The sequence below is a fragment of the Gallus gallus genome, chromosome 1 (assembly GCF_016699485.2).
Source record: "Gallus gallus isolate bGalGal1 chromosome 1, bGalGal1.mat.broiler.GRCg7b, whole genome shotgun sequence".
In the NCBI taxonomy this organism is placed as follows: Eukaryota; Metazoa; Chordata; class Aves; order Galliformes; family Phasianidae; genus Gallus; species Gallus gallus.
The window spans coordinates 68967812-68995395 of NC_052532.1; the positions used below are offsets into that span (position 1 = coordinate 68967812).

At 41.3% G+C, this 27584-nt stretch overlaps 1 protein-coding gene and 1 long non-coding RNA gene across 8 annotated transcripts; one reads left to right on the forward strand and one right to left on the reverse strand.

The window, feature by feature from the left end:
- The first annotated feature begins 1638 nt into the window (after positions 1 to 1638).
- Positions 1639 to 13722, forward strand: LOC121109073. Its single transcript, XR_005861054.2, has 4 exons — positions 1639 to 1717; positions 7718 to 7831; positions 11275 to 11419; positions 12601 to 13722. It is a non-coding gene; the product is annotated as an uncharacterized LOC121109073 (long non-coding RNA).
- On the reverse strand, positions 8633 to 27000 carry EFCAB6 (EF-hand calcium binding domain 6). Of its 7 annotated transcripts, none has more exons than XM_004938029.5 (8): positions 26857 to 27000; positions 22065 to 22191; positions 20552 to 20764; positions 16918 to 17127; positions 14895 to 15072; positions 13718 to 13902; positions 11193 to 11342; positions 8633 to 8843 (listed from the first exon to the last, which is right to left on the reverse strand). In XM_004938029.5, exons 4-8 carry the CDS (start codon positions 17032 to 17034, stop codon positions 8721 to 8723), a joined length of 753 nt encoding a protein of 250 aa, XP_004938086.2. In that variant the 5' UTR covers positions 17035 to 17127; positions 20552 to 20764; positions 22065 to 22191; positions 26857 to 27000; the 3' UTR covers positions 8633 to 8720. The 7 variants fall into 7 exon arrangements, with proteins under 7 accessions (XP_004938086.2, XP_004938084.2, XP_046771161.1 ...); XM_004938027.4 differs by having other exon boundaries at positions 26765 to 27000; XM_046915205.1 differs by having other exon boundaries at positions 16918 to 17204; positions 26765 to 27000.
- Between the last annotated feature and the right edge of the window lie 584 nt (positions 27001 to 27584).

Here is a 27584-nt window from a genome sequence, read left to right on the forward strand (position 1 = left end):
GAAGACACTTCATCAACTGCCTGTAGGACTGTGTCAGTGTACTGCACGAGTCTGCAATGGTTGAGCTTGTTGCATTATAGATGTATTGAGTAAATACTCATTAATGCTGCCCTAAACTTGAAAATACTGTGCTCATGCTCTGAGTTAGAAGTAGTTTTGTTTCTTAATTACTTTCAATTCACCTGCTGCTGAGCATTTACTGTTCCTTAATACAGAGAACTTCTATGGTGCAGGTATTAATCCGAAGCACCTCTCAAGAACATTGTTGTCCTGTTGACTGCACACTCGCATTATTGGCAGAGGTTGCGTTCTGTGACTGTGTGGTGTTGGTCTAAAAATATCTGACTTATCAGGAAATCACAACTCACAGGCAGTCAAAATAGAAAGCTAGGGTGTGTATGCTTTAATAAAGACAAAAATAAGTTTGTATTCATTGAAGGCTTCCTACAAATGTAAAAGGCAGTTGCTTCTGCAGAGCTCTTCCTACAGGAGGGTGCTCGCAATAGCAGGATTGAAAACCTGAGCTGAACCAGTGAAAGTCGAGGTCAGCAGCCATTTTTCCTTAATGCTGACCAAAGGCAGCTCCCTCAGCACGCATAGAGATGCCAGGTGCCCTGGCGCCTTCCCCACCCTATGGCCCAGGGCTGAGCCCACACCCCATGTGGAAGTGCCTTTCCTGAACTGGGAAGACCAGGAGAGGATGCAGGAATCCACACACAGACTCTCAAGTTTTAAAAAACCAGAGAAACATTTATGCTTTTTGTTATTTTGTGGCTTTAGGGTTCTTTGTTTGTTTTTTAATTGTTCATATTGAATATTTTTGTCTATGTTTTTAAATCTTCTGTTGTCCAAGCTTGAAAAAAGTCCTTCATGATGAAGGTCAGCCTTCCTCCTGTCACAGCCAAAGCCTTCTGCTTCTCCACAGGAACAGCCACCCTCCGTGACACCTCTGACACCTCCTCACACTCCCGGGCAACTCGGGTCCCTCTGCTGGACTCCTCCTTTTGTCCCAGCACAGCAGCTCAGAGGATGCCAGTCCCTGCCCTTCCTTCTTCCTCATGGTGAAGAAGAGATGAGAGGACTTGGGGAAGGACGGGAGGTGGGGACGGGAAGGATGGGTCCACAGGAACCCTGGCTGTCAAAAGAAGAAATCCCAGGAAATGAATGCCTCGTATGAGCCTGTGGGGAGGTCTGACAGCTGGGGCAGTATCAGATAACGATAAACTTACAGGATGGGAGGATCAGGGCTGGCATCGAGGCGGCTATCTGCACGGAGGTGGAGTGGACCTCAGGCCACTCCAGTAGTAGGGGTGGGTTCTGGGTCTGGCTCTCCTCTGCTGCTTCCTGAGAGCGATGGGCTGGTGGTGGCTCTGCCCTGGTGGAGGTGGATCCACCTCCATGGGCTCCTCCTCGCTCTCAGGAGGGTCCACGTCCATTGGCTCGATGGTGTTGAGCCTCTCCATTAGCCGCCTCTTCTTAGCAGGAGAGCAATCCATTCTTCCTGCTTCGCAGCAAAAAAAGCCACTCAGCTCTCAAGCTCAGTGCAGCTACTGGCGTGTCTCGCTCAGCAACTGGGGTTCTGGGCCTAGGGTCCCCCTTTTGCTAGGTCTTGGAACATTGGGCTGTGAGGTGACCTGTGACATCAGGAGGCCACAGTGATGGACCGGTTCCATGACTAAAGGGGCGGGGGGACCAAGTTGTGAACAAGAGAGGAAAGGTACTTTTGTGTAAGAAAGAAAAATACAAGAGACAGAGATATACACAGGTTGCTCTGAATTTAATGTCTCCTATTTGTTTCCACAGACACTGCAACAGATACAAAGAGTACAATAACACTGTCTGAGAGAGCAAATTCTCAGCTACAAAACACTATTTTTCAACATAGTCACCACCATTAGCTGATTTGTGCATGATCTGATCATGATGCTCTTCATTTTGTAATGTGACAACTGTGCATGGCCATCCAGAACGTGGCTTGTCTTTCACATTGCTGTCGCCACTGCTGAAATGCATCACTCACCATCTCACTGTGCTCACATGCACAGTTTGGTCTGCATTAACATTCAGCAAGTGTTAATGTATGTCAATGGGTGCCATTTTTTCCACTTGAAGGAACTCAGTGACACACCTTTGCTTCATGCACGCTTCCATGTCAGACACCATTTTGTCAGACTGCCTCTCTGCTGCCATCTGTCACACAGCAACAACACATAATGGAATATTGGTGGGAATGTTCATCTGCCATCAACTTAAAAATACACATATGTACATATTCAAATGTATGTATGCAGTTTTTACTTTACAAATATTATCATTACTTCCAAAACAACCTTCCAATGGTTGTGCTGATTCTAGGCAACTGGCAATTTGGAAATCAAGATCTGATGTATATCTACAAACAAAAATTAATTGTGGAAGTCCTATGCATTAGGAACAAACTAACAGACACTCACATGGGCTCTTTTGGTTTAACTCTGTATTAGGCCCTGAATTCTGCAGAATGGCCACTGCCCAGGGTGATTCTACCCTGTTGCCTTGCTAGGGCTGAGCAAACCCTTGGCACTGAAGAAAATGCTCCTTTATGCAGACATGTCATTTCACACTCTGACAGGCAATTAAAATGCAAATTACAAATGTTTCTTAGAACTGTTTCAGCATCCATTCTAATGCATAAGATGGGAATTACACACAGTGTATGGAGAAAGATGCATTGCTCCTCAAGTAAAATCTGAGTTCCACTCTGGACCTGGAGTGAGCAGAAATAGCTGGGAAAGCTGATTCTGGTCTGATTCTGATCTTATATAGTGAAACAAACACACTGAAGTCAGTGCAGCCACAAAGCTTTGTTTAATGAAATGAGAATTTAGTTCCATAAAAGTACTTACATTGAAAGCAGGTGTAGAAAGGGTATCCACTGCACAACGAAACTTCTGCGTTACACTGTTTTTCACTTTATTTTTAATCACAGACAATCTGTGTTCAGGGATGAAGACAGACATAGCTAAAGTAAGGCTCAAACACACTGGCCTTGCAGTCTGGGGTTAACCTTGTGGCCATGGGGCCAGTTACGGATTTCTGGTTGAGCAACACCTGCACAGGTTTGGAGGAGCCACCAGCAACTGGGCATAGGATCAAGTCCTATGGGTGCTTTGTTGAAACAAATCAAATTCCAGAGCTCAACAAATGCAGTTAAAACTCTTCTGCGACTTTTGACTTCCTGCTTGGTAGGGCCAGGGAAATAAAGTGGCTGAGCACAGTGCTCAGCCTCTGAAGCCCCATGCAGCACCCACATGTCAGGAGCCCACAGTACCTCCCAGGGGCTGCTCTTCTTTGGCTGTGCAGTGCCTGGACTCCCCAGGCAAGCAGCCTGGGATCTGCTCTATGCACTTAGATATCACCTCCCACAAGATGCATACTGGCAGTTCTCCTTCCTATGTCAAATTCATGGTTGCTCCATTAACATTCATTCCAGTGCAAGCTACTGTTTAAGACAACTTGCTTCCCTTTCCTATTTAAAGTCTAACTGCATCAAAGATGAAATCTGGATGCTCCCAGAGCTGTGATGAGGTTGTTTTTACAGGTATTTGAGCAGCGTGTTAAACCTGCTTATTTGAAGATGATGATATTTGTATTGTTGCTAAGAATTCATGCCAAGCATAATTTTGGGGCGTTGGGAAGGTATCATATTTGCATATTTTAAGTATTGATATAATACAAAATTCTTTTTATGTCTCTTTTCACAGCATAATAATGCTCTTTCCACTGCATGACAGCTTTTAGTATAGAAAAATTCAAAAACAGAAGAAAATTATTTTTTAGAAAATGGATTTTTTTTAATCTGATTTTCTTTTTGCCATGTTTGGAGCATCCTTTACTGCTCATGACCTGCTGTATATCATCCAGATAAAAACAGTAATTGCACAGAGATATAGGTACTTCACATGGTAATGCCTTAATCTAACAAATCAAATGACTGCATTCTGGAGGAGTTTGATTTTTTTTTTTTCTAAAGCATGCTCTATTTCTAGCCTTGTGTGCCTTGTGTGCCTGTAGAAGATGGGCTCTATGAAGCTCTTCCTTGTTCCTTTCCTTTTCAGTCTCTTTGATTACCTTAACCCTCTCTCTTCTGGTCCTGCAAGCTCCATAGAAGCATAGAACATAGAATTATTGAATGGCTCGGGTTGGAAGAGACCTTAAAGATCATTGAGATCCAATGCCCTGACATGGACAGTATTACCACCCACCAGCTCAGGCTACTCAGGACCCCATCCAACCTGGCCTTGAGCACTTCCACAGATAAGGCATCCACAGCTTCTCTAGGCAGCCTGTGTCAGCACCTCCCTGCCCTCTGGGTAGAGAATTTCTTCTTAACATCTAACCAAAATTTCCCCTCTTTTCATTTGAAGCTGTTCCCCCTTGTCCTATCACTATGAGGCCATGTAAAGAGTTACTCTGCTTCCTGTTTATAAGCTGCCCTCAAGTACTGGAAGGCCACAATGAGGTCTCCCTGGAGCCTTCTCTTCTCCCAGATAAAGAAGGCCAACTCCCTCAGCCTTTCTTCATGGGAGAGGTGCTCCAGCACTTTGAGCATGTTTGTGATCTCCTCTGGACCTGCTCCAACAGCCTTTGGACCCCCTCCAGCAGCCCTAGCATAGAAATAGCTGCCACAGAGCCTATGAACTTCCCTCTGCTAACTGTTTTCCATCTCTTGTTTTCCCTTCCCTACTTGCTCGTGCTCCCAGCAAGCAACTCTTGTGCCTTGTGATTCTGCCCTGCCCAGGAAGGGCCCTCTTGAGCTGCTGCCTGCCCCAGGCCAGGCCCCAGTGCTTGGCAGGGGTGGCCAGTGGGCCTGGGGCAGGGCTGAGGAGCTCAGGTGGGCTCAGGTGTGTGCTAACAAGCAGCACATGCTGCTGGCGTCGCAGGAGCTTCAAAGTGAGAGACATCCAAGAGGAAGAGAATGCAGTGAAAGATGTTCCTCTTTCATAGTCTAATTAGATACAAAATTCATTTTTGTTTTTACTTCATTGTCTGGAAACCCTGCGGGGTTTTGCTGGCATGAGCTCTTCTGCTGTGCAGGCTCCAGTGGTGCTGGCAGTGAGCGGGTGCTGTGGGGTGGATGCTGCTCGAGGGAGGCTTCCACCACAGCACACATCTCTGAAGGTTTCCTTCTGTCAGTGGATTTTCTGAGCAAGTGGACGGGTGATCTGATAGGGACACGAGGCCTCTGGGAGGTGACAGATTGACCAGTGACTTCAGTCTCCTTCAGTTAGTTTATTTTGTTCAGATGTGGTTTAAATGGAACTTAAAGTGCTGTTAAAGTGCTGTTGAAGGAGCAGCTCTTCTCTACCCTTGGCGAACCTCGTGCCCCTGGTGCAGAGCAGGTACCCAGCAGCAATAAAACCATTTTGGGGATAGAATAGCAAGCAACGTGAGGTTGGGCAGAAGGGCTGTGGTGGGGAGCAGGTTGTGGTGCACAGCTGAACCTTGACTTTGGTCCTACAGCCTTTCATGAAGAGGAGATGCTGCTCCAAACCCTCTTGTCCTCCTACCTGTGTTTCCCTGCCTGAAGGCTGCTCCTGGGATAGCAGAAAACAGGAATCAGTGTCCTCTGCTCAGCAGTGACATTTCCTCCCTTTGCACTGACGTTTTCATTTTCATAACCGCCTCAGTGATTACTTGTAGCAGCGGGGGACTGTTACCAAGGGATAATACTCAATCCCACTGACATTATCCACCTCCTAGTGGAAACAAATGGGATACCTGCCAGCCTGCCAGTGCTGGATGGCTGTCCATTGTTTCTGGGGAAGGGCTGCTTAAAAATCTCTCTTCCATTATGAAGTTGATCCATCCAGCAGTTTGTGATTTTAATATGAAAGATTACCTTGGTTATTTTGAAATGCTAGTATTGAGATTCACTTTTTTTTTATTATTATTATTATTTTTTTTTGAGTCTGGATAAACAGTCGACAAGTGCCATCTCTGCCTTTAAAAGCTCACTAAAAAAAAAAACAAAACAGCATGATTTGATTTGTTCATACAGTGAAAAGATTGTTCTTTAATCCCTTTGGAGTTGTTGGATTTGATATTCCTGCCAGTGGAACTAATGAAAAATCCTCTGGCACGACGTGTCAAGAAACCCAGGCATGTCCCTGGCCACAGCGTGTCTCCTGAAGATGGCAGGTACCTTGAAGGTGGCAGAGCCAGGGACACGGTGCTCTCATCCTTTTACAACACTGCTCCTTGCCAAGAAACAGCATGGGGATGGAGACCTTATTATATTTGTTACAAAACTGGATCCAATTGTCAGATAGAAGGTGTGGGTGTATTTGAAAAAAAAATACACAAAAACATAACCACCCAGTAATTACTTAAGTAGTTTTGTTTTTTTGATTTTTTTTTGGTTTTTTTGTTTTTTGTTTTTTTTTTACCATCATTGTAACAGTTCAGTGAAATCTACTATTTAAAAATAATCATTGTAGTATTTGTGCTACAATTTTAGGTGTTCTGAACAGCAATTAATTCTTTAACGAGTATGAATGTTTAATTCAGGACATAAACTGCATGAAATAATAACAGAAATTAAATCAGGCATGCTGCACCTGATTAGGGCTGGGGGAAGAAGTTGCTATTAAAGAAGAGAGCAGTTTGTGGGTTCACGACAGTTAGAAAAATAAAAGTAAAAGGCCAGACTAATTGGTTCTTGCATGGGGCTAAACTGAACCCCTAGTGGGCTCAACTCAGGTGCTGAAACACAGTTTCCTGCTGTGGCCTGAGATGACCTCAGACACTGGGACATCCCTGTGGGGCTGGCCGATGTCAGTGCAGGACCACCTGGAGATGCCCAGTGGGAACATCTAGCATGCCACAACAGCTATGCACCGAGACCCACCCTTGTCAGTCACTTACAGGTATGTGTATCCCTAAGATGCACTCTTTTCTAGCAATGGAACTAGGAATTTTTGTATTAGCTTAGTATGGGAGAACATCCTTAAATAACCATAGTCACAATCTCTTCTGTTACTCATCTAAGTATCAATTTTAGGGATTTACAGATAGCCACCAGTTTTGAGGAAAAAATCTAGCGAGTATTCCTTATGTTACCATTTCAAATACATCCAATGCCAAATGTATTTATTTTATACTGGAGTACAAACTGCAGAAATCCTAGAAGCTATATGAAAAACAATACAGAACATCTACACCCCACATCCACAGGTCCAATCAGAAGCATCCCCGGTGCTTTTCTTCTGTAAATCTCCTGAAAGTTCCAAATGCAATGAACCATTTTCTCAGAAAAAACAGACATTCATAGAATCATAGAATGGCCTGGGTTGAAAAGGACCACAATGATCATCTAGTTTCAACCCCCCCTGCTATGTGCAGGGTTGCCAACCACCAGACCAGGCCGCCCAGAGCCACATCCAGCCTGGCCTTCAATGCTTCCAGGGATGGGGCATCCACAACCTCCTTGGGCAACCTGTTCCAGTGCGTCACCACCCTCTGAGTGACCACATTACAGTGGCTTGCTCTGGGAATCTTTCAGATTCATACCAATGGTTCACATGTTCACTAGAAATAATAAGAGAAACAGGATTATGTCCTTCCATTTCTATTCAAAAGAATTCCATATATTCATGTGTGTGTGTGCTTCTACAAACACACAGTTTGCTCTTTCTTTTCCTTTATTAATACTTTTAAACTTATTTCTACTTTGTAGGAAGGAAGATACCAAAAAAGTACAGGTGATAAGGACAGAGCTCTTCAGTGTACCATTGAATATTAATTGAGGAACCCAACAGTGACATATTTACCTAACAAGTCTTCAGATCAGGTAATTGTTTAGTTGTTGATACAATGCCAGGAAGCAAGCTCTGATGATCATATGTCCTTTAATTATCTCAGGAGTTCAACACTCAAAACAATTATCTTTTAACTTCCTTCCCAAGATCTAAGTATCTCACAAGATATTCAAACAGAATTTTGCTAGGACTGGGAAATCTAACCAAATGGTTTACTTGCAATTTACTGTTTAATTTATATCTGTACTCTGAAAAATAAAACCTCATGGCTAACACTGGGAATCTATCTGCAGTTAAGAAGCCAATGCTCATTGGTGTCTTCTTTTCTAAACTGTTGAAGGATGTAGAGGAACAGTTTTAATACAGTAAGGTGTGATGTCGACTCACTGTTGGCATCTTCTCAGATTTCAATAGCCATTCCAAATTAATGCCCTTGACAAGACAAATACGACACCGTAAGCACAGGAGAAAGAAGCACTGAGAAATGGGATGATTTTTTTGAATAACGATGGCTAATATACTAAGAGTAATACGTTTGGAAAATTACAATTGAGGAAATTGAATAGCATGCCTTGTAAACCTTTTTACTGAAATTAGAGTACGCCATTAATAAAATGTGTAAAATTGAAAAAAAAAAAAAGAGTTTTCTTAAAAGAATAGCTTTTGGAGATGTCTTAAGAAGCCTTATTTTGACAATGTTAATTGTTGCCTCTTTTTTGATAAATGGATTATGCAAAATTAATTCCCTCACTATGTAGATTTAATCCACAACACAGGACCACTCTGTCAGAATTTTAAAGTATTTTGAGTTTTCTAATGAATAGATACAAAAAGCCATTCTCAATTAATTTATTAGTTTGAAATTTGAAATTATAAATCCGTCACTGTCTTTATCTACAGTTTCCTGCATTTGACCAAATCCTACTGTAAGAATGCCCGGAGAAAATCATTATAGGATATTTTTGAAGACAAAGTTTTATCATAGTATTCCAAAATGTTAAATAGCTCTTCTTCAGATAGGTTGATTTTGTACTCATGAAGAACCTGTAAAAGACAGAAGCAACTTTAAAATTTATTCTTTGGAGAGGAAGAAGTAAAAACATTGTTTTGCTAAAATTTCTTTACATGTTTGCATGTTTAGAAGGCTTTAAGTACTATTAGGAGATGGGATGGAGAGATGGAGTTTCCTCCTTTGTATCCTTCTTGGATGATCTACAGTCTTCACATCCAGAGAAACAGAAGGAATAACACTGTCACTCAAACTATGCAAAACCCAATGTACATAATAATGCCTGCATGTACTCCACGTTTTTAGTTTTCACAGGACAAATGCTTGGCCTATAGGCATACCTTTGGAACACCTTAGGGGTAACCTAATTTGAACAGGATTAATCTGGTTCACCTAATGTTAAAAATTTCACTCTGCATTTATCAGTACTTTTGCATTTTTAAGTGTCCATAACACCCTAACATGAAAGCAAGCAAGACATTAATTTCTGGGCATTACTTCTGGTTTCACATGAACTTGAGAATTTGGGCCCTGCCAGTGACCAGCAAAGCCATTAGTACTGGTATGCCATGGTAGTAATCACTGGCCTTCTGCAAAGATCTTACTGGTTTGCAACTCCCTCCTAACAACTCAGTATCTGAAGTTGCTAATGGCCCTGCCCATTTAGTACAGCCATAAATAGCAGTGTTACTGAAGTTAGGAGGGAGCTAATTTCCCCATTTCAGTGAATTAAGTTTCCTAGGAGATAAAGGGATCTGTACCTTCACAAAACACCTTGCATCTTGTCAATGGCCGATTAACACCTTTGTAGCAGTATTCTGGAATGGGGGATGGCTTCTTCATCTAAGCCCATGAGGTGTTATTGTATTTATTTATTTATTTGTTTTGGCCTAGCTTAGGTCATGTTAGAGAAGCTTGATTTGCAATTGTTGGCATTGCTTTAACTTGGAAAGGTAATCATCACATGTCCTAGAGGAATATGACAAATTAAACTCAAATGTAAAAGGTCTGATCTTCACACCTCCTCCCCTAAGCTTGATGTTCTGAGGCAGTACCCAGGCAGGCAAAAAGCTGCAGTGACAGCCAGGGAGCCTGTGGCATGAAGATTATATGATTACAGTGGTACTTCTCATCCCCTAGCCTTCACATAGGGACTTAGGTTTCAGTTACATGGCCGTGCCAGGAAATATCATGTTCCCACCAATACTAAATAAGTAAAGATTTACAGAGCAGTTCAGTGACTGGTATAATCTAAAGGGGTTTAGACTGTTCTTTGTGGTGCCAGGCAACAAGCTGGTTTCCTGCAGCTCCAGGGAAGGTGAGCTTCAGAATCACACCCCACAATTACTTATTGCATGTAAGCATTTGCTTGCTGTGATTGAGCATCCTGTCCACCAGTTTATCAGTTCTTTAAAGCAGTAATAATACCAAGGGGTGTCCCAATGCATGCAGCATTAAATGAGTTTAGGGACCCATTGTAATTTTTTCTTGCAATTGAATAGCAAATATTCACAATTTGTCTAGAACACACTGTGCTTACCTATCCTAAATAAAACAATGTAGAATACATTGAAATTTTTGAAGATTAAGCTGAGTGAAAATCAGAATCCCCATGGATCTAAATGAAGAAGCAACTATTATTTCCAGACTTAATATGCATGTCTAGAACACACAGGTATTTGCTATTTGAGGGAATACAAGGTGACAAAATATTTGCAGAGCTTTTGGATTCATCCCCTAGTACAAAACTGTACTGCATATAGAAGAGCAAAGAGAGAAACCAGTAATAGAGACTCTCAGATGAGTGGTGCTTGGGCCCATTTCACATTCAGAAGGAAACACACCAGTTGAAAGTCTACAGGATCCTGCAGATACTTTCCATAAAGGATTTAGTCGGTTCAGCCAACAACTCTATTCTTACGAATTTGTAAAAGCTCCGTATTTAAACGTTGTATAGGAGCAGGCTGCCCAGAGAAGCTGTGTATGCCCCAAGACTGAAGGCATTCAATGCCGGGTTAGATGGGGCGCTGAGCAGCCTGAGCTGGTGGGTAGCAACCCTACTTGCAGCACAGGGTTGGAACTGGGTGGTCTTTAAGGTCCCTTCCAACCCAAACCATTCTGTGATTTTATGATAGGGACTAAGATTTTCTCCGCTGTATTTATGCTGTTATAGCAGGACCACACTTAGACCCTCAGCCTGATGAATGTATAATCGTATGTGGAGAAAGATTACCACGAGAAATAGTCAGAGGTAAATTTACAGAGGGAAGCCAGGATGACTTTATACACCACAGTTGGGTACCATTTTCCAGAAAATTTTCAATCAGGAAGCTCAGATTAAAGTACTGCAATTTTCTGACTGTTAACTGCTCAACACAGCTTACTTGTCTGAAATCTGCAACATTTAACAGTCCAGTACGACTTTCATCATAGGATTTAAAAGTGCGCTTCATTGGTCTCCAACAGTGCAAGATCTGGGGCTGAATTCTCAGCATCGTGCTGTAGAACAGCGTGGATTGTGGTCCAGGACTCATCTGACAAAGTTGGATGAGAAGGACAAGCATTGACACAATGGACACAACTGGGCAGAACTATAATGCAGAACGAGAAGGTATCGGAAAGTAGTGCTGGCTTAATTGGCGAACTGGCTGCCAAGTACTTGTTTACAAATTATTGCAAGATACTGTTTACATAAGATAATTTTAACCTATGACATTTTAATATTCTTGGAAAGTGCAGATGGTATATTTACTTAATCACTTGTCAACGCCCTAACTGTATTCTTTGAAACTGATTCTGAAGTCAGTGTTACTTCTTCTCAGATCTGTGTTTTCACTGGTGCTAAGCTTGTCCTTGTTTCAACTCCCTCTTTCAGGCATTTTTAATTCCCTGCAGTGTTCATTTTCCAGAGTGAAATTTTTGCTTTAAAATGACTGAATGCATAATCCGACTATGGGGGCAGCATGTGATTTAAGAAAAGCAAAACCCCACTGTACATTCTTCCCTGTAGCTATAATACCTTGTAGTCAGTTTTTTAACACCTCTGCAGTTAAACAGCTGGAACATAAGACTTAATTTTCCTTAGGAAATATCTTTCCTTGTTTCAGCCTGGCTAAGCTCGTTATATGTTGTACGCTGAACACATGTGATCTGCAGAACTATTACTGCAATACTGCCATGAAAAAGAGATTTTGGGAACCCAAAGTCAGTAGGCCTGGAGCCACCCTCAGGGTCTGGATCTGCTCTGCTGCCCTTTTATTTTTTTCAGGTACATCTCAGGCTTCTTCCTAACACTTGTCATTGGTTATGCCACTTAAGCTACATTTGTGCCAGGCACACGTGACACTACAGTCTCTACAAATGTCTCCTTGTGAAGGAAACATATAGAGGATGTTATACCTCTGTCAGGTGGACACAGGCAGACACTGTATTGCACCTATATGTGTTGTAACAGGCATGGTGGTCAGATATACCATTGCTCTGTGCTCTTGGTGCGTTCTGCCTTCAGAATACGTAGCTAAGGAATGAGTGGATACATGAGTAATGCAATTTCCAACCCCAGATACTGAGTACTCCTGTGGGTTGAAAGAAAGGAAGGAGCTTTTTACAGTGAATGCAACTTGGGTTATTTTCATAGCACGGAGGCTTGATGCTTCCATGAAGCCCTAGGCCATTGATGCCCTCAGGCTTTAGAGAAAGAACTGTGCCTATGACATAAGGAAAAAGTTATTATTATTATTACTACCATTATTAATTAGTATTCCTTTTGATGTGTATCTGTTTGCTTATTAGGTGGAATGGGTGAGCAATCAATGAGGAAATTTCACTTTGAATATTACGTTATAGAAAGATGCTCGAAACACGGACTGAGAGTTTCATTACATTTTCTGAACAGGATAAATAAAACAAAAGTGATTTGAGACAACTACACAGGGACTCAAAAATTCCTTCTTTATCTACTCCAGTATACTGGGATGAAATTTTACAGCATCACGTTTGTGTATGAAGGAAATCTTATGTAAGTTAATGAAGTTCTTTGATGCAAAACCTAATATTTTACCTTACTGTCCCTACTGATAGTGAATACTTGATAATTCCTAATGATACTCTCTTCATAACTTGGGAGCAATCTGTTCATTTCACATCTGAAAACAGTTCAGTAATGTAATTTCTCTATAAAATGCTGCTACTAACCATATCTAAACTAATTAGGCACAGTCAGAAGCAGCTCACTGAATGAGCAGATTTGGAATTTGGCACTGTTCCTACTACATAACTTGATTGGGACACTATTACCGATGCCTTCATTTCTGGGCCTCTACAGACAGACTTCTATGCTTTCTCATCTTTTCTGTCTTAGATCACTACCACAGGCATTTGTCACATCCTGCCCATAAGGGCAACAGCCTATTGGTAACTGTTTTGCTGGGCCTCTTTTGTCTTTTGGGGAGTAGATCTATGTGAGGAGGACAGCTGCATGGATACAGTGTGCTTGGCCAGTCCCATCTACAAAATGATTTTAGTGTCTGCTAACAGTGGTGCCTCCATACTTTTCCATAGGGCTGGGCACAGAACAGGTGCTGAATGACAGCCATCCCATGACACATCCACAACACTTTTTATTCCTAAATTGATTTTTATTTAGCTCAACAAAAGCTCTTAAAACTTCAGGTCCTATGTTTTTTACTAGTAATTATTATCCAAATTTTAGCACATTTAGCCAATTTACCACCTAACTTGGGTACACGGGAGCATGATCACAAGGAGTTAAATCCTCAAACTGAAGGAGATACCAAACAAATACTAGAAATAATATCATGGGATTAAACAAGAGAATGCTGGAATACTCTGTCACTTCAGCAGAAACTGAAAAAAATGTAATTTGTATTTTTATAAGCATTGTATGTACCGGTTTTTGTGGCTTCGGTATAATCACTCTTTGTAGCAGTGTGCTTTTCTGTGGTTTTAACAACAAGACACAGCTCTGAAAGAAGTCATAGTATGCAAATTTTCCGTTTTTCTTGATATCGTATTTTGTCGTTATTTGGTTAATTTCTTCTTTGCTTAAATCCAGATGGAACTTCTCTACTATTTCTGAAATAATACAAGAATGCGGAAAGAGCATTTAGTTTGTCATTCATAAAAGCAGAAAATCATGCATTGTGTTCACAAGTTTTAGCAGGGATATGCTGAAGTGTTTACTTTCAGTGACTGCTGCATAAATGTATTACGCAGCCATTGCTATATGCAGGTATATGCATACACCTAAACTTATAGAGGTAGCTGTTCACACTTCATAGGGCTTCAGCAAAATAATAACATGTTCCTTTGAGTTTAAATGCACAAGAAGTATGTGATACTGACTGTAATTGATTTTCTGATAAGCTAACATGTTGGGTTTTTTTACCCAGGACTTTACATGTACATGATTACAGGACTTTACATGATTTAGTGGAGGGTTGTTAGAGTTAGGGTAGTATGGTTAGGTTGTGGTTGGACTCGATGATCTTAAAGGTCTTTTCCAACCTGAGCAATTCTATGATTCTATGATTTGATTATACAAGTGTACATTGTCTTATCACACGCGTGGATGGACGTCCTAACAAAAGCACAGAACACTCTTTCAAGAAGAGAGTACAACAGAAGAACAGCGTAGCTCAATTTGTCTGAGAGTAAAATCCAGGGTCCTTTCAAATCAGCAGGTATTCACCTGTCACTACAAGAGAAACCAGAAGCACATGCAAAATCACAAGGAAAAGACTGGCAAAGTTATTCAAACATTACCAGGGCACACTAAGGGCAGTGACTAGGAAGGTGAGGCGATGACTTGTCTACGAGTCAAAATTATCAACAAGCAAAGCCATGTACTCCTTTTCTACGTGGTAACTAATTCTGAATAGGAACATGACTTTATTGCACCCAAAGCTACAGTAAGCTGTTCTGCTCTGCACTAGCAGGGTGGGACCCGGAGCAATCATGCAGTGAATGCCACATGACTGAAGGCCAGGTGTCCTACAGCCAGAACACCAGAAAGAAAACAGAACACATCTGAGAATGAATAAAGCACTTTTCAGATGGTAACAAACCTAGGAACTCAGACACTGGGATTTCTCCTAGCTTGCTGACGTCCTTCTCTTGACACAGCTTCAGTATGTCTCTCCAGGAACACTGGATATTCTTTCTTATCTTATTTTCTATTTCTTCCCATTTAGGGACAGGCACAGAACATGCTGTTGTTGTCTGAGGACAGCTCGATGCTGATGTCTAAAACCAAGAGATAACAATAATTTTTCTACTGAGTCTTACTGATTCTGTAGATAACCAACCAGATGACAAATCCGGACTCTGGCCTTCCAGCATTGAAACTAAAGCACCATCTGAACCATTTCTGATTTGAATTGCTTTTGCAAAACGGTAGGTAGAAATGTTAGAAAATTCTTGGTGTTGAAATGACACTATTCACTTACTCAGCCTTGACCACTTTTTTAAAATCTACCTTACTTGTAATCATTTACAGTTTCTCCAAACTTTTTTTTTTTAAGAAAGAACAAATACTGTATTTAGGAAAGCTATGCAATACCATCTTAGAACGAACAAATTAATGAAAAATCACTGAATAATGCAATAACAGTGCTTTGATTTTTTACTGAGGAAACTCAGTTCTGCAGTCTCACATGCAGAGCCACAGAAAGAACAACGTGAGAGGATCCCAGTGCTTAATGTCATTCTGACTGCTGCCGCAGCAGTACTTTGGGTGAGCTGGATGTATAGCCCTCAGCCTACTTCTATACGATGGGTGCACAAGCCATAGCTGTGCTCCTAGGTCCAACATATTTTTCATCTCATATTTTCTGAGATTTCCCAGTGTTCCTACAGGAGTCTCACCGGTGCAGGCTTGATGAGGACTCACACATTTCCACGCAATGAATGCTACAGAGATGAATGTTAATAGGTGTTCAGGCTGGCTGGGTCTTTCCCACAGCCATACGTTCTGGGAGACTTACATTCCTTTCCTACGGTCTTGCACCATCCAACCTTGCATTCACAGACAGTAATGAGAAATTTTCCAGTGCTTTCTCTGAGAACTGGATCAAAGCATGAAGGACACATGCTAATAGTCTGGCTTTTCACAAAAGAACCTACAGTTAATGCAATAATTGAGCTAGCAGTGGGCCTATGTTTAGATTTACCAGCTGTGACAAGTTGTTTGCATCTTTAATTTGCTCTGTTATTTTTTTTTTTCAGTAGTTAAACATTTCTATGTAGAAGTAGTCAGAAGACTCGAGCATTTTATAGGTCCTTGATAATTTTAATATTTTATTTTTCTTTTGTAGGTTTGGTTGTAGTCAAATAACATGGTACAAGCATGTGCAGCTTCACAAGTAGATATTGAATATTTTTGCCAGTAATTGACATTTCTGTCAATTCTGCCACCAGCATAAGAGGCCAGAATGGCAGCTGAGGGGACGAAAGTGCATTACTAACATTAGTAAGTATAGATAGGGATGCCAACGTGGAGCAAGACTACTCCCTTTCTAATGAACTTCTCTCATCTGTCTTGGATCAGTGGTCTTCATAGCAAGTCTACCAATATGACTCCCAGACTTCAACAACTATAATTTGGCATCAGCAAGAAAGCAGAGCAAGACCACAAGAATGTTTTGCACAGGCCAGCAAACTGCAACTACCAGTCCTGCCTGGCTTTGTCAGACAACCACTTAGGTTTTTTTATGTTGCTTTGTTGCTTTTGCAGCTATTGGGCTGTTGTAGTTTGGGCAGTTCGCTTTGTTCTCAGAAATGTGACTGTACTTGAACAACAAAAAACTTATTTGTCATATAGATCTGATGGATGTGTCTAAGGTAATAGTAGGGAATGCTATTGGTATAAATTGATATGTATGATTTGACTTCAGAGGAGTTACTGATTAGCCCAATTTTTGTCATTGTAACAGAATTATTTTGCAAATAACCTCATTTTTTTCTTAACAGGCATTGTACCGGATCTCATGGGCAATCAATAGGAATACCGTCACTGAGTTCCAAAACTATTATTTTCAGTCTATGCACAGCAATGAAAATTGATAAAATACGTAAAACAACCATACTTACACTCTTCTGCCCCACTAGAGAAGAAGGTGTCTTGGGATGCTCAGGCTGAGAAGATGTGCAGGTAGCCGGGTTGGTAGAAGGCACGGGACTGGTAGCACTGGGAGTGGTCGATGACATTGTTAGATGTTCTGAGCTGAATTTCTTCAAGAATTCCTGATATTTCAGTCATCCACCAACACTGACATCCACTGTGTTCCAAAGATTTTCAAACTGATGAAGAAAGATGACTGCTGTAAACGCTAGCTTTACAAAACCAGACTCCTCTAAGGTAGTAAGGAAATGACAAACTATATTGAAAAGAAAGGGAGAGGATGATTTGGAACAGAAGGAATCCTAGGGTCCATCTTATTACCAGAAACATTAAAAATCACAGCTTCTCTACAGAAGCCTGAGCAAGGCTGGGAAAACAATGAAAAAGGGATTTCTGTGGGACATTTTTTAATTGAATTTGGCCCTTGGTGTACGTTTAAGCTGCTAAGTCTTGTGATTAGACACAGAGATTGAGCTGCCATATAGAAGAATAATGTTTTATCATGAGATGTAAATCAAATCCACAGTGCACATGTATCCTGGCTAAGTACCATTGCGGCAAATTTCTCATGCTGTCAGCTACACCTAAGTTCTACAACCATCTCAGTAGGCCACTAAGGTTCTTCAGTTATTGTATTTGCATCAACAAATTATTTCACCCTGAGGGCATAAAGGAATCAGCAGGAAAGAATATAGCAGAAAATCTTTACAGCCTTTAGAATATCGCATATAGTTACAATAAACTGCTGAGAGCCATATCTGTACAATACAAACAGCCTATGGAGGTCCTGGGAGCAGCTGCTGGCCTGAAAGCAGGTGTGGAGGCTGAGTGGCTGCTTGGCACAAGGCAGGGCAGGGCAGCCCTGCTCTCTGAGTGATGCAGGGCACTGTAAGGACAAGGCCAGGCTGTTTTCCATCGAACAGCCCTTCATTCCATCAGTAGCTGCACTGAATTAAATGGGACTACTCATGATATAAGCTACTAATCAAAGCAGGGATTATCACAGTCTGCCCTTAAATGAGCTGCACTCATTTTGCAAGTGTTTCAAGAGTCATCAGTATGCCTTTTTAGGGTCTTCATTATTGATTTTTAATATAAATCTAATTGGGAACCTCAGATTGCTTTTGATTTGATCTTTTTCGGCAGAGACTTAAACCCTAAAGGAAACTAGTCACCTCTTTGATGCATGTGCCAAGTTGCAGTCAAACTTCAAAGGGCAAAGGATACATTTTGAATTTCCTTTCAACTTTCCCCCATTGGCCCGGCTGCTACCACATTATGAATTATAAACAATTCTATTTTGCACTTGTGATTACACTTCGCACTTCATATGAGGATCTACAAACTTCAATTAACTACAACAATACCCTGATGAGCTGGGTTAGCTATAGTTGGAAACTGTTTCAACACTCAACAAAATTTGGGGGATTTGGGGGATTGCAAGTAGTTCAAGCACATCAAGGTAGTTCAAGCAGAGAGGAGAAAAGTGCCTGTAATAAAAAGCAGGGTGTCAGTTGGGAAGATATTAATCAACACCCCATTTGCCCCATCTGTTTGTACTTTTTTAGGAGAAAGGTCACAAAAATTCAGAAGACCAAGAAGGTAAATTTTAGGAAGAAAGTCTTCACCTGCAACTTGATATAGATTTCAACTTAGCCTTGCTAGCAGCAAACAGTAAGTAACTGTCATCCGGAAAAGGATAAAAGACGACGTTTTCTGTGAAGTCATCTAGAATATGATTGCTAGTAACACTGTTGTAACAACTCCGAGCAGCGACTACAGCCTGAACAGCAGGGGTTTGGTTTAGCAGTGGCAAATCCTGCACCCAGATTGGAAGGCTCTCCTGGGGCATCTTCATATAGCTATACGTAGGCATATCCTTGGGAGGCCTGTCAAAATCAAAATATCTCTGAACATACAGAGCTGGAGTCTCACAGAGAGGCTGCTGCTTATATAAATGAGGCTCTTCAGGCCTGCTTCTCATTGCTATTATGGATGACAGTTTCTATCAGGAATTTTTTTCTTCACTTGTCTGAGGTTCTTTCAAAGTATAAAATAGCTCCTCTTTCCCTTTGCTTCTTCTTGACTGTAAAGTAGACAGGATCTTGTCTGGAGGATTTTTCAGCTGGAGATGCCTGCATTACAGCTTCCAAAAAGGAAAGAGGCAAGAGATTTTTCATGACATGGTTGGCGTATGTTTGCTCTCCTGCCTTGGCTTGGGCTCAGCCATAAGCCAACCCTGGCTCTTCTGCTCAGTGTTTTACAGGGATGAGGAAACAATATCACCAAGTCTTCTCTTCTGCTTTCACCTGGTTTGGAAGCTCAGGATTCAGAAAGCCTTAGCAGTTGTTCATGGTGCCTCACCCGCAGTATGACTACCAGGGCTGGAGCGTGCAGATCGTTTGTTCTTTTATATTATTTATATTATTTTCAAGGGGGAAGCAGAAAATATTTTGATCTTTTTTCATTGCTTTAATTTGCTAATTTACACATGCATAGCAGTGCCCAATAGTACAGCAGACTGTACAGTCTCTCTGATGTAATTACAAGCAGGCCCCACTCTTGTCTGCAATTTGTAGTCAAAAGTGTTGGTGAGAAATACAGAGCCAAAAAATCAGAGCACGTATCTGCAATGAGCAAAGTACCAAAATAATTTTCTGGCTTGTAGACATGCACAAGACTTTGGAGACTCTGTGTCTTGTCTTTCAGTTTACTGCCCAAAAAACACTGATGCAGTCACAAGCGTGAAGGTTGGAGTGCTGTTAAGTAAAATCTGAAACCTTGTAGTCAAGGTTCCCTCTCTCTCTTCTTTATTATTCACCTTGTTTTTGGACTAGCAAAATTCAAAATGAAACAGCATTAGCAAAGATAAAAAATGACTGTTTTCACTGTAAGCTCAGTAGAAGCAGAATCTTAGGAAAGACAGAAATCTCAGGTTCCCTGAGATTAGCACAGGATTAATTAGGTGGTTTGTAGTGCCAGATTCATGTCATGACTTCAGTCACTCGAGCTAAATTCAAGGTTACGTAAACCCTGCTGGTGCTAATCTAGGGGAATCTGTAATTCAGAAAAGTAGCTGAGAGATGGCCAGGCAATGTCAAATGCTTGCCCCTTTCTTTGTCCAAGGAGGGCAGAACAAAATATCTACCGAGAAAAAGGAATTTGCATTAGATCCCCAGGGAAGTATTCTCTGTTCTATGCTGACAATGCTTTTTCCCTCCCATCAGCCCTAGAAGTGAATTAACTTAAAATTGTAAAAAGAAACTTTTAAAATAGCAAACACACAGATGAGGAGTTGGGCAAAGAGAGCTGCTGCACTCTCAATTCACACCTTCATTATTAGCAATAGAATCTCTGTGACCTCGCTTTGGAAAGCCTCTGATTGTTACAGTTCACAGTCACAGTCGGAGATAAGGAAAAAAACAATCTCCCACAAGGGGAGCAAGAAATGTTCATGGGATAGTCTTAAAACATCTTCACTTCTTCCAAACTGTTAAGCCACTTGCCTATACACAACAGTATTCAAACACACATCTATAGCCACAGCCAATTTACCTAGCTGTACACTTAAATTAGCAATAAAAAATAAAATAGTTGTCTTACTTGCTCTTCTGTCAGATGCTGAAAATGTTGGTTACAAATATTCCAGAACTTCTCTTTTGATATTGTGTTATCTTTTGAAGAGTCAGTATCTTTAAAACCTCATGCAATCATGTTCAAGCGAGCGGTTGCTACTTCTGGTATCCGTGAGAGGATGCTTCTCTCTGACAGCTCCCAAGAAAATTTAGGCAGAATGACTTTTTGCCCTTCCTCAGTCTAGACAAAACATACACACAGAATCAGTAATGGATCTACTGAATAAATTATAAATCGTGGTGTGGCACTCAGCCAGCCGAAGAGAGAGAAGTCCACAGAGAAGGCGGCCTTGGAGATCCCGCAGGCAGTAAAACCTGCTTCCAGGAATTCTGGCTTATACCACAAAAGAGAAAAGGGGCTATGCAAGTAGTTAGGGGGAAAAATAGACTCACTATAAACGTGATCCAACTGGTGACAGGCCAACAAAAGCACAGAATTCCAAGAATGATCTAAACTTTCACAAAGGTCTAAAAAATTGGGTGATCTTACAAAGAGGGCTATTCTGCTAATGCAGAAAAAGGGAAGTGGGTGCTAACTAGCCCAAATATCCCGTATGTATTCTTCTCATCTGAATAGTTCTTAGCACACAGTGAAAATCTCTTTGATTTAAAAGGCACTTCAGTCCCGAAATGAAAGAGAGGGCAATTATTTCCCTTTCATTTCTAAGTCCCAGGTATATTCACTGCGGCCCTTTTTAATCTGGTCATCCACAGTAGGAATATGGCAGCTAAACATTGCAGCTGGAGACTGCAAAGGTACAGAATGTGTAAGGGGAGAGCAGAGAAGTGTGTTACAGCTTGCACAAGGTGTACACCAATCCTATTTTCCGTGTGTTGCTTGCAAACTTAACGCTGGTGTGCTGCCTTTAAAATCCAGCACTGAAGCTTATTCGTAGTAAGTAAACTCCCATTGTGCGTCCGCAGTGAGAAAGTCCACATCTTGAGTAAATGCAGTAAAAGGTCATAAGGCAAGCAGAGACAAAAGCTACAAAATACAATTGGTTGGAATGAACTGCAGAATGAAGAACTGCTATGCGTTTGTGTAGATGTACCTGAAAACACCCGACGTTTCACTGTGTGTGCAAAAAACTACATTTCATAACATTAAACATCAGTGAAGTCTATTCAGCATTTGCGTTCTGCCTCCAACGAGCCTCAGTTTTTAAGACGAAATGAAGATTTTTCTCATAAAATTAGTCTCAGGAACGGCACAATAATAGTAATTAAAAAGCAGTATCAGAATTTTGAAAAAGCAACTGCTTATTTTCGGGAACGGAAGCCAACTTCCCACCCACCAGCACTGTCTCAACTAAATATGTAAAAGATCTTGGAAGTAAAGTTTTCCTAAACACAGGCGGTAGCCATTTTTACTGCATGGTGGTAAGAGGTTCTGGTTTTAAAAGCATAATAACCTGCTTTTGGTTCACAGACACAAAGACATTTCTTTATAGCACGTTGAATGTTACTACTGTATTTTATACCTCCGTATTTAAGCGTACAAGCTTTGCCACCTTCTTGCTCTGTGCAGTGCAAAATTCCAAAGAAGAAACAGATGGCTTTTGGTCCTGAGCTCCTGTTTCCTTGTCACGCCTCACATGATCGCTATAACTGAATGGAAAAGAAAATATGTTTCTTACAGAACCGCGAGAAGCCCGCCTCTAATCGGAAAAGGCTCCCTTACTTTCAGATGCAAATAACACTTTTCACAATTAACCACGCTTTACATAAAACACATCTGCAGGATAGGTATTACGGCTGCATTGCTCAGAGAAGAAACACAAGAAGTGGGACTGTGCATGCAGAGCCAGGCCCTTACTGTTGTCAGGAAATGAAGGCTGCCAGGCTCGGTCCAGCACCGGGCACACCTACTGCCTGCAGACTACCTCTGTTTTTAATTATTCTAACGAAGCCAAAGACTTAGAAAAAGTATTACTGCTCTGCAGCCCTTTAAAGAAATGCAGGTGGAAAGTGGGAGCTTTCCTAATTTATTTAATTTCAAGAGCTTTCTGTTTATTTCATAAGACCTGGTTCTCTTTGATCTTAAAATGGTTAGAGAGCTAATAAAAAAAATCACTTGTACTTCCTGGAAAGCATAGCTCAAAAACTAGAAAACCATTTATATTCAGTCATTGCCTTACATTCATCTACTACATTCAGATAATGCATTCAGTGTATGCCATCAGCAGCTAAAATAACCACCTTTGGCTGAAGTAGCGGTGCTGGAGCCTAGAATTTCAGTCTCCAGCCTGGGCATCTGTGTATTTAAATGCCATTTCTGCATCTGAAACAAAGCTTACATGCAGCACATTCCTTAGCTTCTGTCTCGCTTTAACCTCACGACTGAGATGGAGTAACAGAATTTGGGGTGCCTTCAGAGGATCATGTAAATCCACCTTCCCCTCTTTCAGTGAGAGAGACGAGGCTTTTCTTTCTCATGGGCGGCTCTATGTAGATCACTGGCTGTTCAAAGCAGGGCTGCATTTTTCTTCTTTAGAAAGTTCCCTGCACAGTCTCATGTCCTTTTCTATAAATGGCATAACTATGCTGATTAGTAATAAAAGAAGGCTCCACCACCCACACCTGCTCAGCGAAGCTCCATCCCTGCAGCTCCTTCTTGTTTCTGGGAGATTTTTCTATTAAGAAAATTTCTGATTATAAAGTAAATCAGAACATCAGGATAAATTACAATTTCTCTGGTCCTGTCACATGTCTGACCTCTCCCCTTTCTGGGAAGGTTCAGAAAACAAAGGTCTTGGGAAACTGCTTGTGTAAGAAGCCTCTTGTATCTCCCCCGAAAAAGGATGCATTTTCCTCTTTGTAAGTGAGAATGACCTTTGCCAGAAGTAATCATCCTTCTGACAATTTACATAGTTGTTGGGGTTTCTGTGCTCAGCCCATAGGCCTGTCCCTTACCCTCACAGCAAGTATCTTCAGGCTGATTTCCATGCATGATGCTCCTCCCTGGTGTGCGGCAGCCACAGTTAGTTGCCTGAGTGGAGGTTGGTGTGGAAATGTATTTTGTTGTATGCTCAACATAACCAGTAACTCACCGGCCAGCCAGTTCTAGCTCTCAGATTCTGTTCGAAAAGCTCCAGTATTATAGAGGGGGTTGTGTTTTATCACTGGCGTGTAAGTGGAGTTGTATTCTCATCTGGCAACGATCAATCTAGCTCCATTAACCTGAGTGCTGATTTACGCCTGCTGATGATTTGATATCTGGTGTGCAACAAGAGCTTGCAATAATAAATGCAATTATAAATAAAAGATGAAAACTCCATGGAGGGTCATTTTGCAATGCACCATTTTCCTTTTGACCAACTGTTTGCCACAGACATACGCAAGTCTTGAGGTCACATTTGTGGGGTAAAACACTCACTGTAGTGTTTAGCATTTGTAATGGCATATGATGATTTGACAAAATGATTTAACACAATGCATCTGATTGCTTGCCAAACTTGATCTTGTCTAGAAAAATGCCACTATCCTCTACATGCGATTAAAATATCTGCTGTATTAAGTCAGCCTAGGTAGAGCTGGATAGAGAACTAGGAGCCACAGTGAGAATTCCCTACTCCTCTGCATCCTCAGCAGTGTCTAGCCCAGCAGTAGTACATCTGGTGGCCCAATACTGTGTTCCCCAAACCATCACATCTCCTCTCTCCTTTTCCACCTCTCATAGTAAATACGGAGTGAAAGAAAGGCTTTCATTGCAAGGAATAGTTCAGCATTTAAAAATCTTTCTTTCCAGCCTTAAGGAGGGGCACGAGCCTCACGGGGGGCAAGGGGGAAAGCATGGATGAAATTAAAATTCCAAAATATGCTGGCTTTAGAGCGCCAGCTAGTTTGTCTGGGATTTTATTTCAAGAAATAAATTTTCTGAGCTGCTTTGGTTGTGGTATCCTCTAAGTATATTGCTAGATCTTTTGGTTTATTACTCAGAGTGGAGAAGGAGAGAAAGGTACAGCTTTGGCGTACCTCAGCCTGACCTGGCCTCTTCCTTCTCACTGCTGGACTTGACACTTACAGGTTTACTGAGTGCACAGCAAATCCCTTGACAGCCTCGGCTCCAGGAAGGCCATTCGACAAAAAGCAATTGATCCCATTCCTTCCTCCCCTCATATGCAGGTGTGCTGGTTTGCTGATTTTGTGTAAATCCTCGCTGTTGTAGACCTGACCAGCTCTCCCTCTACTATTGCTTTTAATACACTCTTTAGTCCTTTTCCTTCCATGACTGAAATAGCTCACAGTGGGGAAGGACGTGTGAGTACATTCTCTTTTAGCGGGGGGATGTCTGATTCCCAACTGTAGTTTGCATTAGACCAGATTGCATTTTATTATTTTAATACAGAAGAGCTCCACTCAGGTCTTATTAATCATTAGACTGGCAGGTGAGCTTATTCCCAGCTCCAGAGTCTGGACTTTTACAAACGTCCTCAGAGAGCCCACTGGTGGTTAATAGCATCCCACCCAAGACCATGTCCTCTCTGTCTCCTTCCTCCTCCTTCAGCTCTTCTGTGTGTGGTTAGCAACAGCAGAGCTAAGTGACATAACCACAGTTCTTCCTTGCCTGAATATTAAGCTGCAGTCATACTGCATAAAGTATTTCACATTTCTATTATTTCTTTTATTTACAGTTCTATTTTCATGTCGTGTAGCCCTAACAGCTCTACAGGGCTGTAATTCAGCGGGCATCCTGCTCATATAAACCAGATCAGACATACAGATGCCATAGACTGTATTGTAGAGAGTTAATCAGAATGTAAAGCTCATTAGCATATGTCAAAGCCATCAAAGATCCATGTGATGCATATAATATTTAGAAACAATTTCCACAAGATTTTAGCATCTCCTCTTATTCAGCTATTTTCTATGCAAAAAATAAAAAACCGTTCTAAACCTGTATGGTTTTCGGGTTTGTGAATGTCTGCCTCTGTGGTTGTGGGCTTTATTTATGAGGTGCCATGTGAGACAAAAGTCATCCCAGGCTCATACTTTACTAGTTCAGTAAATTTTCCATACTTTAATGATCAAGCTGCATACTTTACTTGTTACTTTTTAATATACTTCAGTGATCAAATTGTATAGCATAATGATCAGTTTTCCTAATGTGCCTGAATGAGTTGCATATCTCATTAATTTACATACATACTTTATGGGCCCAAACTGTAGCATGTTAGGATGAAGTGAATAATTTAACAACCAGACTTCTTCCTGAGCCTGCACAGGAGCCCAGGAATACACGTGAAGCCGAGGTGGGATGAAATTGCAAAGGCATGGGAGATGTGGGGTTGAACCCAAATGGTTAACATGAGATTTGAGAGCATCTGGAAGCTGAACCAGTGCTGTGAATCTGGTTCATATTTGTTTTGTCTTTCCAAAAATGTTCCCTTGTGCATTAATTTGGTGTTTTAATGATGGATTTATCCCTTCTACACCAACACAGAACAGAAAAGCATTCAAGGAGAATGCTCAATTTTGAAGAAAGCCACACAGGCTCCAGTTCTGCCATGGACCAAATGCTTCCTGAAAGAAGTGGAGGTAGCTTATTTTTTGGTGAGTTGAGGTGGGAGGTACTCGGGGTCTTGGAGGAGTAACTGCTGAAGAGATTCCATGCTAAAATGTGTCCTTGCATAGCTTGAACCTAGGAGTGTGCAGCTTGTCCAGTTGTTATGGGAGCTTAGCACCTACGTGGAGGATGAGAATGCTTCACAGCAAAACCTTCCCTAGCAAAAGCAGATACCCGTTCTAAAGTCAGGATGAAAGCTTGCCGGAAGGCCAATATTACAACACCAGAACATTCTGAAAATAATCATATGGGTGTATTTCATGCAATTGGTCCTTGGGCTGGTACGACTCGGTTGAAAACAACAGAAATTATACCAGTTTAAAGCAGGATAATGGGGAAGTGCAGCCCTTTCTGACCTGTAAAAAGTATTCCAGTGCTTTCCATTTGAGAGCCATGTGATCTATTATCTCTGTTAAGGCTGCATTTTAATTTTAACAAGCTGAAAACATAAATATTTAAAAATTCCCGACTATTTTATAAATAACCATAATTAAACGTAGTCCTGCCACCAAAGACAAAGTAACAGTTGCACTGCTATAAATATTAATGCTAAATTTACAGAGAATTAAATACATTTAAGCAACCTTATAAAATTTTGAATAAAGCTGCACTTACAATAAGCGCTATGGTAAATCTGTGCCTATTGGTAACTGATGTGCATCAAGTCTCTAACACGCTAAAAAAGCCTCTAACAACACATGACAAACTTTTGGAGCTGCCTGTGGGTCCTCCTGTATCCGAGAAGCCTGATCCCTCCTCCTCTTGTGAAGCGCTCAAACCCTGGCAGACTTCTGACTCAGAGATGAGGAGGCTCAGAGATCTCACTGGTTTTCCAGCTTCTGCTTTATGACACAAAATGTAACCACCGTATAGCCCTATACGGATTTGTTTAGCACAACATTCTATTATTGCCATGGCAATGAAGTGTTAGGCTTTTTATATGGTTTTCCACTGGGTGATGATTATTATTTTCCACATTTTATTTGTGCTTCGAGCATACATTTTTGTAAATGAAACACAGCGACTTCTTAGAATGTAAGATTAAAGTTAGTACTTGCATATTTAATTTTCTTCAGAACTGCCATCTACTCAGTAACAGGCTTTCACATCCTTAGTGCAATTTGGAAATGAACTGCAAGGTAATGTCATTTGGACACCTGTATACTCACTGTTATACCTGATTCCCACTGGGAAAGGCAGACGAAGATGGGAGAAACTAAAGGAAAGGGAAAGACTGTGAAATTAAAATAGGATAAAAACTTCTTTTACTCACATATTCTGACACATTCCCGTGATTTACAAGTGCAGTAAGAATTTCTGCCTGACAAAAGGATGATGTGAGTATGAACTGAAGGATCAGTTCCTGCAGTCTGCCTCAAGTAAACTAGTCTGAGTGAGACACTGTAGATACAAACCTCTGCCGCAGAGAACAGCA